The sequence below is a fragment of the Podarcis vaucheri genome (assembly GCF_965113315.1).
Source record: "Podarcis vaucheri genome assembly, chromosome: 3".
In the NCBI taxonomy this organism is placed as follows: Eukaryota; Metazoa; Chordata; class Lepidosauria; order Squamata; family Lacertidae; genus Podarcis; species Podarcis vaucheri.
Window position 1 is genome coordinate 103,951,683 of NC_138761.1, and position 13,086 is coordinate 103,964,768.

At 43.8% G+C, this 13,086-nt stretch overlaps 1 protein-coding gene across 2 annotated transcripts; it reads left to right on the forward strand.

Moving 5' to 3' along the window:
- Positions 1-929: 929 nt before the first annotated feature.
- Positions 930-12,889, forward strand: LOC309528261 (glutathione S-transferase-like). Of its 2 annotated transcripts, none has more exons than XM_082215676.1 (7): positions 930-1,085; positions 5,408-5,575; positions 6,803-6,854; positions 8,228-8,360; positions 9,231-9,372; positions 9,959-10,090; positions 12,172-12,889. In XM_082215676.1, exons 2-7 carry the CDS (start codon positions 5,489-5,491, stop codon positions 12,292-12,294), a joined length of 669 nt encoding a protein of 222 aa, XP_082071802.1. In that variant the 5' UTR covers positions 930-1,085; positions 5,408-5,488; the 3' UTR covers positions 12,295-12,889. The 2 variants fall into 2 exon arrangements, with proteins under 2 accessions (XP_082071802.1, XP_082071803.1); XM_082215677.1 differs by lacking the exon at positions 930-1,085 and adding an exon at positions 3,422-3,533.
- The last annotated feature ends 197 nt before the right edge of the window (positions 12,890-13,086 follow it).

Here is a 13,086-nt window from a genome sequence, read left to right on the forward strand (position 1 = left end):
CTGGTTCCCTGTAACCTCACTTCTCACCGTGAGGGAAGCACCAGAAGGCCCTCAGAGTCTGAGCTGAACAATGGGGGTGGAGACACTCCTTCAGGTATACTGGGCCAGAGGTCAGCTTTGAAGGTCAGCACCAACACTTTGAATTGTGCTCGGAAACATACTGGGAACCAATGTAGGTCTTTCAGGACCGGTGTTATATAGGCTGCAAAACCACAAATCAGGTGGCTCTCCTGCAGCTCGAGCTCCAAATGTCTATTCCTTGCTGGTACAAACCGGAAATTCCTTGCAATAGAAACTCAAAACTTGAGCACCTGATAAGCCTTATCTAAAAGTCTTATACTAACTTTCATCCAAGTCAGGAGATCACAAGAGTTTCCAGGTGTTGAAGGCATTTATCCAAGATTGTGCTTCTTTGTCTGGCACAATGTCTGCAGATTATATTTTCCCTTCCTATCCCTGATATTACCTAATTACTACAGTTTATTAAATTCTAATATTCCCGAACAGGCTCTATAACAGTATCATAGCCCACAGATGCTGTATGTTGCTTTGCATGCATGGGGAGTCAGATTCTGTGAGCAGAAAATAATCCATTTGAGATGGGCTAACCTTACAGAATTTTGCAGATAAATAAAGTAAATAATAGGACAAAAAGTGTCTTGTGCATTGACGACTAATTGACTAGATTTTTTTTTCCCCAGTGTCCATGTGACTGTAGCACAGATGGATTTGTTTCTCTGTGTGGATACATATGTTTGGTATTTTTAAAACTTCCCACAAGGGTCTTTTGTGCTGCGCTGTGCTGTGGAACAGAGTAGCATAGCTACGCTTCAGGAATGTGAAAAGGCCTGGCCTTGGGGGGACTTCCTCCTCCCCCTCAGCAAAAAGGTGGGCAAGGGAAACCCCCCTGATTTAGCAGCCAGGCAAAACTGCTTGGACTTGTTCAGCAGCAGCAGCAGCAGCAGCAGCTTTATTTAATTGTAGATGCAAATCTTCAGAGAAGGTGGAACAAAAACGAGCAAAGAAAAGGGAGAGCTCAGTTTCTTTTGCCTAGACCCTGGAAGTGGATTCAGGTTTGGTTGGAGGTTAGTACTGGGGGGGGGCGGGGGGAGGATTACTTACACACTCAGTCATCTGGTAATAATTGAAAAGAGGGATGAGGAACCAAAGGTGTCAAACTGGCATTTCTATCCAGTTTGGCACACCTTAAATGCAATTCGGTTGCACTTTGATTTTAGTGGAGGTGAGCGACGGAGAAGCAGGGGGCGTTTAGAAAGCAGAAGGGTCGGGTGTTGAAAAGAGAGGAAGGGGCAGAAGGGAAAGGGGTTTGAGACCTAGAAGTGGAATCCTGAAAGACAACAGGGGCAATTAGTTGGGTCAGCAAGTTGGATAGAGGAAAGGAAATACTGTGGGGTAACTGCAAACGGAGAAGTTGAAAGAAGCAGAGGTTGCTCTCCTGAGATGTGAAAAATGGTAGGTGGGAAGAGGAGCGGGAAGTGGCTGGATAAAGAGAACAACACCCACCATTTTGAGGTCTGGGGGATAAGCAGGAGGAGTCCAGAAAATGAAGCATTGCAGGAACGAGCTTACATTAATAGTATATCAGGAGACAGGGGTGAGCTTTCCCTGGAAGGACTATTGTACTGTAACTGCATGGCAGCCAGAAATTCAACCAGAAAGCCCATTGCTTTGTCAGTGGGGCAGAGTGACAGAAAAGCTGTCGGTTTTCTGGTGTTCTGGCTGCCAAGAATAGAAGCTCCTAGTTGGCAGCAATCACCTCTGCAGATTAAGAAGTCTAAAAATAATGTGTTCTAATGCTGTGAAGCTTTGTGCGCACACTTGAGATTAGCTTGTTCTAGTGGTACTTTCTTAGTGAACACACTTAACACCTAGGCTAGGCCTGAAAATTATTATCAGTTTTAAGAGAGCTGGTTATGCTTTGCCCGCCTTGCATTTGCAGTGCCAAGAGAAGAGGGGAGCTTTGATGTTTATATTGACTTGGATCCTAAGGCAGGTTAACTCAAGAGAAATTCCCTATCCCTTGTAGGTGGTGTAAGGGATGGAAGGATTAACCAAAATCAGACTTCAGTTCTAGGATAACTTAAGGAAGTTGATGGAAGGAAACATGGGCATAGTCAAGGGGAGGGGGAGGGCATACTGAAGGGGACCCTCTAGGTTCACAAATAATATTGAAAAGCATTGAATGGACTCAGTTATCTGAGGTTCTGTACACACACACACACACAGCAGAAGCCTGCCCTCTGCCGCAATATCCTATTTAAAGGTAAAGGGACCCCTGACCACTGGGTCCAGTCGTGACCGACCCTGGGGTTGCGGCTCTCATCTCGTTTTATTGGCCGAGGGAGCCGGCGTACAGCTTCTGGGTCATGTGGCCAGCATGACTAAGCCGCTTCTGGGGAACCAGAGCAGCGCACGGAAACGCCATTTACCTTCCCGCCAGAGCACTATTTGCACTTTGATGTGCTTTTGAACTGCTAGGTTGGCAGGAGCATGGACCGAGCAACGGGAGCTCACCCCGTCACGGGGATTCGAACCACCAACCTTCTGATCGGCAAGTCCTAGGCTCTATGGTTTAACCCACAGCGCCACCTGCGTCCCATAATGTCCTATTTACAGGGTATTTAAACTCGTGATTTCCTAAAGAAAACTCAATAACTTTGGCTGCTCTGCCTTCTAACAAGAATCCTGGCTACGCCCATTAGAAGGAAAGTTTCTAGTCCTCTTCATTCCCACATCAGCCACTCTTGCTGGAGCATTGTGGAGGGACCACATTGTTTAAGAGGACCCTCTGATTCTCGTTACATACTTTGGAAAGAATATATCTATAACTGCCAAACATATAGGATCAATTACAATAGCAGACATGCAAAGTTAACAATCTTCTTTAAAACTTGGGGACAGTCAGTGACATGATTACCTAAATAAAGGTGCTTGCTTGGCAGAGGTTGTTCAGAAGTTGGCAGTCTAGTTGCAATAGCTATCCCTATGAAATGGACCAGTTCATACATGCATACTTCTGGTCAATGGTTAACTTATTGCAATGTCATGCTAAAGGTAAAGGTAAAGGGACCCCTGACCATTAGGTCCAGTCGTGACCCCAGTTGCGGTGCTCATCTCGCTTTATTGGCCGAGGGAGCCGGCATACAGCTTCCGGGTCATGTGGCCAGCATGTGGCCAGACTAAGTACTAAGACCAGGACCAGTACTAAGACCAGGAATGTTTGCCCTCAGTGCAGCTGTACAGATTTACAATAAACTGAGTTGCATCATGTTACGCAAGCGTGAGATAACCTTTCGCATTGTGAATTAATTTTGAGTGACTGATTTGTTGTAGGTGAAAAGTCTCATGAAAGGCAGAGTAAGTGTTTTTTTTATTTGCAATAGGGAGTTTCTGCTACAGATAAGCTGTTCTCTCCTCTCGGAAGGTGGAGCTTCTGAGCTTTTATATCCCTGAGCCACACAAGTACGGGGCTCGCTTGAGAAGAACTTCCACTTGTTCAGGACTTGCAGCAGGTTAGTATTCTAAGGTAAATGATTGCTTTGGAGAGTTATTGCTCAAGAGCAACACCCTGGACAAAGGAGTAGTGCAGGGACAATTTCCAAAGACCTCACCTCTGCCCAAAGGTTTTCTTCTTCTTACCTGCAGAGTACTAAAGGTTTGTGGGTTGGGGAGGGGGGATACTGTAATCCTCAGAACAGAGACATTTCCCTTTGGACAGACCAAAGGCAGGAGCTGGGCAGTGAGCAGAGTTCTAAAAATAAAATGGAGTTGTAGTTCAGCAACATCTGGAGGGCCAAACGTTCCCAAAGCCTACTGCAGATCAACAGCAACATTTTCTGGCAGTGGATCCTTATCTAGCCAAAAGAGCACTAGGTAAAGGGACCCCTGACCATTAGGTCCAGTCGTGACTCCAGTTGCGACGCTCATCTCGCTTTATTGGCCGAGGGAGCCGGCATACAGCTTCCGGGTCATGTGGCCAGCATGACTAAGCCGCTTCTGGCGAACCAGAGAAGCGCATGGAAATGCCATTTACCTTCCCGCTGGAGCGGTACCTATTTATCTACTTGCACTTTGACGTGCTCTTTTTGAACTGCTAGCTTGGCAGGAGCTGGGACTGAGCAACGGGAGCTCACCCCGTCATGGGGATTCGAACCGCCTACCTTCTGATCGGCAAGTCCTAGGCTCTGTGGTTTAACCCACAGCACCACCCATGTCTCTTAATGTCATGCTACAATGTGCTAAAATCCAGAAGGAATGAATCCTCAGTCGGAAGCCTCTAAAATTACAGGTGCCCCCCAGAGAGATTCTTTCTGAGCCTCTCCCCATCCAATCCAAATCTGGAAGAGGGACAAGGAAAGGGCAGCATCTGTGGCATCAGGCTACAAAAAGTTGGATGGGGGGCATAGTTCACTCTGTGTAAAGATCCAAAAACAATTTTTGAAAAAACAGCAGAGAACCAGGCATGTGCGCAATTGTTCAACACCTCAGTTTTAAGGCTGCTGCTGCTGGTGCTTTGTGCATTGAACAGCTTCAGAAGAGGCAAAAACCCAATGGATAAATTTCACCCTCAGCATGAAGCTAAAGTAGTGGGGGAAAGTCTACCTGTTGAAGCATGAGAGTTGGAGTTTAACTGTAGAAGTTGAGCTTAAAAATACATCTCTGTTTTGGGGGAGCATGTTTTACCTTCGATGCAATTGCACTGAGACTCAATGAGTTTAGGAAAATAAGAAAGCCAAGTTGATTAATGGAAATAATGCTCACTGGAAGGACAGATCGTGAAGCTGAGGCTCCAAATACTTTGGCCACCTCATGAGAAGAGAAGACTCCCTCACTGCGGGAGGCAGTGGAAGACAGGAGTGCCTGGCGTGCTCTGGTCCATGGGGTCACGAAGAGTCGGACATGACTAAACGACTAAACAACAACAACATGCTTGATAGGAAAGATCGTACTTCTGTCTAACACAGGTTGCAAGGAGCCTCACTTGTTCTTTGTTCTCAGTAGGAGAAACATATAAAGATGTCTCATCTCCCAAGGTAAGGATGAAGAAGTAGGAAAATAAGGTCAGCAACCATGAGAGGATCAGTTGAGAACCCGAGGACAGGTCAGGTTAAAGAACAGTCTAGAAAGCTTGAAGCTTTCCTCCTTTTTTGGATTATATTTTATTACATTTCAACATTTTTAGCATATACAATCAAAACACAATTTCATATTTTTGTCAACTTCCAATGTCTTTTCCCATGGAGTTGTTGTTTCTTTCCTTCTGCTCTCTTCTATCAAATCTTAACCACAATATTGTATGCAAACCTACCAGCCTTTAGTACAAGCTGTTCGACTCATGGCCATTTCCCCCTATTCTAATGCATCTTTCTCCCGCTTCCATTTTTAGGACAGTCCACAATACAGTTCTACTGTGAAGCTGTTTCGGCAATTGTGTTGTGCTTGACAGAGTAGAAGACTACCCCAAACGATGGCTGGGAAACCCAAGTTGCACTATGCTAAAGGGAGAGGGAAGATGGAATCCATCCGTTGGCTGCTTGCAGCAGCTGGAGTAGAGGTTTGTGTGCCCATAAAAGGAAGAGGTGGGGCAATGCTGGGTAGATGAACCAACAATGGCCAAAATAAATGGCCTCTTCTGCACAGGAAGCAGAAGATGCCACAGATGCCTTATCAACATAACTGTGTGTGCGCATGTTCCTGTATATATTCTTATATGCATTTATATATGTGTGCTTCAGCTCAGGAAAACTACTGAAGCATATGATGAAATAGAGTGTAGTCTTTCAAAAATGTGCTCCTGCTTATGTCACTCAAGCAGTGAAGCCAATTTCCACCCACTTTTAAGGGTGTGGTTTTCTCAATTCTGGGCGCTCATACGCTGTATGGGAAATATCCGTCCCCAGAAAGCAAACACTTTGGCTGACAATTAAAATGCCATTTTTTCATATCGACTCATACAGCGGAAGCCAATGCATGTTCACTTAGATGTGAGTCGCACTCAGCAGATATAGGACTGCAGCATCAATCATCTGCTAGGGAACCTGCGGCTATATTTTAGAATATATAACAGAAATGTCACCAGTAAGAGAGGGGAATCATAATGCAGTTATACCTCAGAAGTCGAACGGAATCGGTTCTGGAAGTCTGTTCGACTTCCAAAACATTCAGAAACCAAGGCGCGGCTTCCGATTGGCTGCAGGAAGGCACAGAACCCACATCGGACGTTTGGGTTCCAAAGAACGTTTGCAAATTGGCCAAATTGTTCAGCTTGCAAAGTGTTCGACTTCCAAGGTACGACTGTATTCCACAGCTACAGAAAGAGGGCCAAGGGGAATTGGATGTCTGGCAATGGTTCAGAGTCCTCCGTCTGGGTCTTATTTCAAAGGGTTGAATGGCTTGTCTTTTGAAGCCATTTTTAGGAATATGCTTATATGAATAGCGTGGCTAATCTGCAGAATGAAAACAAAAATAGTAAAGAAAATATGCATTGTGTAGAGTCTGAGCATATGATTTCTGCAAAGACAAAGAGCCCATTTTCACTCAACCACTGCTTCTCTAATAGAAATCATTTCAAATGAAGGGTACGGATTGAGAAAAATGAAATTTAAAAGCTGTACCGCATCTTGCAGTTTTTCAAAAATTCCAAGAAGCATCAGCTGCTCTTAAACTAAAATAAAAGATAAGTATCTGTTAATTATTCTCTGCAAGGTCAGCAAAGACTTGTAAAGTTAGGATATATATATATATATATATATATATATATATATTGGCTGCTTTGTTTCAGTTTGAAGAAGAATTTATAGAGAAAAAGGAAGACTTGGAAAAATTACGGAATGGTAAGTCTATAGGTGAAAGTGTTGCCCGCATGCAACTGCTTTAAAGACTGGCTCTGCAGCGACTGAATCTGTTAAAAATAAAAACCACTTTGTCCTGGGGTCCATGTCAGTGTCTACACATAGTTATTTTCAGGGGTGAGATTGGTTCAGTCTTCCCTTGAACTAGAAAAACAATAGGGAATTTAGATTTAGGGATGTTGAAGAATTTCAAACAAAGTGGAAATGGGAGGGGAAATTGCCAGTGTTTGCTTATTTGTCTCATGTCCAGAAGAGAAATCAATCCAGTTAATGGGATTAAGCCTGGATAGCTTAGTTGGTTAGAGCAAGGTTATTGTTAAACCCAAGATTGCAGGTTCCCCGTGTGGGACAGCTACACATTCCTGCATTGCAAGGGTTTGGGACAAGATGATCTTCAGGGTCCCTTCCAACTCTACAATTCTATGATTGGTATGCACTGTTGTTGCTTTCTGTCCACAGACAATAAATAAATGATTGTGCCATTCATTCATTCATTCATTCATTCATTCATTCATTCATTCATTTCCTACCCTTCATCATAAGGTCCCAGGGTGGGTTACAACATTGAAACACAACATTAAAAACAATTTGAAACAATGTATACACAGATGAAGGGACGCGGGTGGCACTGTGGGTTAAACCACAGAGCCTAGGACTTGCCAATCAGAAGGTCGGTGGTTCGAATCCCCGTGACGGGGTGAGCTCCCATTGATCAGTCCCTGCTCCTGCCAACCTAGCAGTCCGAAAGCACGTCAAAGTGCAGGTAGATAAATAGGTACCGCTCCGCCAGGAAGGTAAATGGCATTTCCGTGCGCTGCTCTGGTTCGCCAAAAGAGGCTTAGTTATGCTGGCCACATGACCTGGAAGGTGTACGCCGGCTCCCTCAGCCAATAAAGCGAGATGAGTGCCGCAACCCCAGAGTCGGTTATGACTGGACCTAATGGTCAGGGGTCCCTTTACCGTTTATACACACATGAGATGTATACACACAGAGACACACATTTGTGTTGTGCTTCCTTTGCATTAGAAGGAATGAGATGGCGTAATATAACGACAATATGATTTACACAATGAGTTGTGTAAGTCACGTAATTTCGCCAATGATGAATAGAATAGAAATAGCGCATGGAACAAATACAGGGTGGAAATAAAACGATGCCTTTCCATGTTCCTATTTGAGCTGTGCAGACCAAAAGGGAGGCAGATTTTCCTGAAGAAAGATCTGTATCAGAGACTTAATACACCATTTTTAACTTTCAAAGAAGGCAGTCTGAATCGATCTGAAGTATTGGTTTAAGCTGCTTAAGTTGGTAAGGACTGAATCACTTATCCCACACCCGCCCTCTTTTTTAAAGATGGACAGCTCCTGTTTCAGCAAGTGCCCATGGTGGAAATGGATGGAATGAAGATGGTGCAGACACGAGCTATTCTCAGCTACATCGCAGCAAAGCACAACCTCTACGGGAAGGACCTGAAGGAGAGAGCACTGTACTTATGAACATGTAGAATTCACTCTAGGTCTATTTTTTTAATAGAAAGCCAGCTCTTGACAGAAGCTGAAAATATGGAATGTATGCACTGAACTGCAAACATCCAGCTATCTTCCTGCTTTTGCATCTCTGTATTCCTAGAGCTAGAGCTAGCTATGTCACAATGTGACTCTTACAAGGAAATTTAGGCTATAGCTACTTGGGGAGGAAAACCGTGCCATAACATGGTAATGGCAAGCTTAACATAACTGTCAACTTTCCAACCACGTATGGAAGATGCCAGATTGAATATCAGAAAATGGAAATACATTGCATATGTTATTTATAATACAGTATTAATTATTCTCTTATTTCTGTGTAATTATGATATGCTCTAATTATATTTAGATTGACCTGTACTTTCACGTTAATAATTGGGTGGTAATTTCTTGTCTGAAGATATGCAGCGTTAAAATGGGAAAATGGGAAGCCACGGGGGGGTTATTGTTGTTGTTGTTTAGTCATTTAGTCATGTCCGACTCTTCGTGACCCCATGGACCAGAGCACGCCAGGCACTCCTGTCTTCCACTGCCTCCCGCAGTTTGGTCAAACTCATGCTGGTACCTTCGAGAACACTGTCCAACCATCTCGTCTTCTGTCATCCCCTTCTCCTTGTGCCCTCAATCTTTCCCAACATCGGGGTGGGGGTGGGGATAGGAAGTCTAATAGGAATAGATGGAGAAAATATGTAGAATATGCATATATGTATTGAAACTTTGGAAAAATGAAAAATAAAATAATAGTAATAATAATAAAGCAAAAAGGAAAAGAAATAAGAGAAACTAACAAAACAAACCCTGAAAGTAACTGTGCTAATGGCTTCTTTCAGGACTGACATGTACGTGGAAGGAACAACTGATCTGATGGGGATGATAATGATGCTCCCTTTCCAGCCCCCTGAAAACAAAGAAAAGCAGACTAGCCTAATTTTTGAGAGGGCCACAACCAGATACTTCCCAGTTTATGAAAAGGTAAGGGATTGTCAGGTAGCAACATAGAATATGCAGCTAGATATCGACTGCTGAAGGTGTATGGGGGGAACCATCCATAGCAGCAGCAAAATTCTGAGGAAGCACTTAAATGTGGAATAGTAAACCTACAAGTCCACCAACATTTTTTGGGGGTAGTACAACTCTTGCCCCAACCCCAGAGTCGTCTGCGACTGGAGTTAACTGTCAGGGTTTCTTTACCTTTGCCTTTAACAACTCTCCTAATTCCTGACCATTGGCCATGCTGGCTAGGGCTGATGGGAGTTGGAGTCCAGCAAATATTTGTTTTCCCACCCCAGATGTCAAGTTCCAATGCTACTGAGCAGAGGATCACAGCAATGAGGGACTTTCAGTGTTATGCAGGGAATACATGCAGGTCTGTAAAATGTATATTTGAACGAAAAAGCCAATTGGCTGCTCTCATGGGACAGTCCCTGCCTGCCTCTCAGCCTTACATGTCTGAAACACAAAAGAAGCAGAAATAACCCACAACGAGCCTCTGTGGCCCAGTCTGAGCCAGGGGTCTACAAACCCTCAACAATGACTTCTATTTCTTTGTATGCCACAGGTTTTAAAAGATCATGGACAAGATTTCCTTGTTGGTGGGAAGTTCAGCTGGGCAGATGTCCATCTGCTTGAAGCTATTCTGATGGTCGAAGAGATGAAGCCTGATGTTCTTTCTGCCTTTCCTCTGCTGCAAGTGAGTGAACTAGGACATGTTCTGAGAAATGAGATGGAACGGAAACTGTAAGACTGTGTGTATTCACAGAGTGCAAATACAGCAACTGGATAAACTTCAGTCATAGGAGTGTGCCACACTTAGCATGTCATCATCTCTATGATGGTGATTATGGTGGTGTATGAGAGCAAGTCCAAGTGGCCATCTGGGGGATATGTCTTATGTCAGGCATCTGGAAGTTTCTGTGGAGCAGGCATCTAGACTTCTGCATCTACTTTGCTTGATGATAAAAGTGCTTCATCTCCTGGCTAGAATTGCCTCAGTTTGATGCTGATGCTAAGACAACCTGACTGAAAAAGGCTCACGAGATCATAGAGTTGGAGGGGGCCTTGTAGAAAGACTATAGAGAAAGTTCAGATTTCACATGCGGCTTGAGGACCATGGGACAATAGGACCACAGATCTTCTCCTTCCCATAGGTGATTGAATGTGAAAATTATTGTTACTGTGTTCATTAATCAGTCAGAATCTTTATTTGTTTGTGTGGGAATGTTCAGGGATGTAGGAGAGGCTATATTGTCTGATAATAGCCTTTCCAACTTGTGTTAACAAGTTCACAATTTAGCAGAGTAACATTCCCCTTTTTAAACTTGCAGCAGATGCGTTTACTCAGGCTCGCTAAAGCCTCTATAAAAACTGTTCTGGTATTTCCCCCTCATTCCCTCATAAAAGATAAGACACGACACAGTCTCCTATAAAAGTATAAAAAGGTTTACTCACACATCATTCTGTTCACAATAGGATCCCAGAAGGCAGACTTAGCTTACCGTAGAAAAGTAACATATACCTGGAAACTATCTCATAAGAAGACAGTACCTTTGTCCTCTCTTGGCTGGAGCCAAGAGAGCATCTTTGGCTAAGCAGATGTTGCTTCTTTGATGCATGTAGTCAAAAAGAGAGAGAGATGGCTGCCCTGCCCTGTGCTTTTGTTGTTACCTGCACAGGTGAGGCCACACCCACTTCAAGTCACATGCAGGGGAAGTCTGTCCCAGCCCAGAAGGAAACAGGAAGTTTACCTGCTGGCTGGACAAACGTTCCTCCCCATGTGTAAACATGTTCACTCTAGGAATGTTGTACTTTACTGCTCTTGTGTTTCACATCCCACAGTTTGAAGGAATGGGATTTCTATTATAATCAAACCAGCCTTTTACCCAATTTTATTTTATGAATCTGAAATAAATAGGAAAGGGAACAAATTGAGACCCCCCCCACATTACTAATAACCCCATGTAGTATTTATGGGTTTTATTTTTTAAAAACTTTTTATTAACACATACTGCACTACTTCATTAATTTAGACTCATGGGCTTAATTTTTTCTGTATGGTTTTTGAATGCTTGAAAAACAAGGTAATGCTTATTAATGCTTTTCAACATTCCTCCATCAAATGACCATTTAAAAACTTTGTGATTTTAAACTTTTATCCTATGATAAAATAACTGCTTGAAATGACATAATCTTCAACACATGCACACAAAGCACTGCACACATACTGAAAGTAAAAATGGCCCTTGCCCCCAAGCTTGCAATGATACACATGATACAAAAGGAAAAAGGAATGGGGAGGGAAGAGGAAAGCAAACATTTGAAGCCAATAGATGGGGCCAGGCCCAGTGGTGGAGGAACCCTCTCTGGCACCTGGGGTGGCACAGCCTGTACAGACTGTGCATGTGTGGCATCTTGCGCGTGTGCACTCCTTATGAAATGCCACACATGCGCAGTCCATACGGGGTGCTACTTGCCCACGGCAACCGTACGGGCTGCCACACAAGCGGTATCCCGTACGGACAGCGCACAAGAGCGGCAGCCCATATGGACGGCACACGCCCTCTGCCGCTCTACAGCTGGGGGGAGGCAGGGACCATTTTGTCACCCCTGCCAGAGTGGCACCTGGGGCAGAACGCCCCCTCCCTCCCCCTCCCTCCCCCTTCCTACACCCCTGGCCAGGCTGGTCTTCTTCTCCAATATGTGAACTGCATTTTTGTGTAAGTCCATCTATGTTAGTACCTTTTTCTTAGACGTGCTTCTTGTTTTTCAATCTAGGACTTCAAGGCAAGGGTAAGCAACATCTCCACAATTAAGAAATTCTTGGAGCCAGGCAGCCAGAGGAAATTTGAATTAGACAACAAGGCTCTTCAAGAGATCAGGAAGATTTTCAACATCTGAGAACATCTGCTATGATGATCACTACAAATACTGGCATGATTTTAACAAATCTGTGTGACTTCTCTTTTACTAGTTGGAGGATTAACAGTGTAGTCCTATTCATGTCTATTCGGCATTAGTTCCATTTGAATTCAGCGTAGCTTACTTCTGGGTAAATGTAGGTATAGGATTGGAGCCTAAATCTGTAAAATAGTATTTCCTCTTGGTTCCATAGTCTCAAATGCTTTTGACTGCAAACTCTTGAAAAATGTAGTAGATGAGAACTCTTTGTGAAGATTCTGAGGCCTCCTTTAGATATTAGTCTAATGCAACCTTCCCAAACCTGGTGTGAAACATTCCAGGGGTTTTGGACTACAGCTCCCATCAGCCACAGCCAGCACGGCCAACAGTCAAAGAATGAAATTGCCAGAGCCAACAAACATTTGATATTGTGCAAGGATTTTTTTTCAGCTGGAACTCACTGGAACTGAGTTCCACCACCTCTCTGGTGCATTCCAGAGTTCAAATGCTACAAATAAATCCACAAAAGGAGATGATAATACTGTGTGATGGTACAATAAAATGAAATAAAGCATTCTACAGCGTTTGTACTTCAGTGCCATGTTTTACTTGAGCAGTCAATAACATATCTGTTCTGTCATGACTAGTTCCTGTTGTGCTTTGCGTAGATGTGATGGGATCTGTGTGGTCCTGCTGGATTAGAGGCAAGGAAAATAAATCCCATTAACATACTCCCTGCCAGAAAATGACCTGTTTTCATAGCCTTCTACAGCAATTAGTCTGACCAGCCAT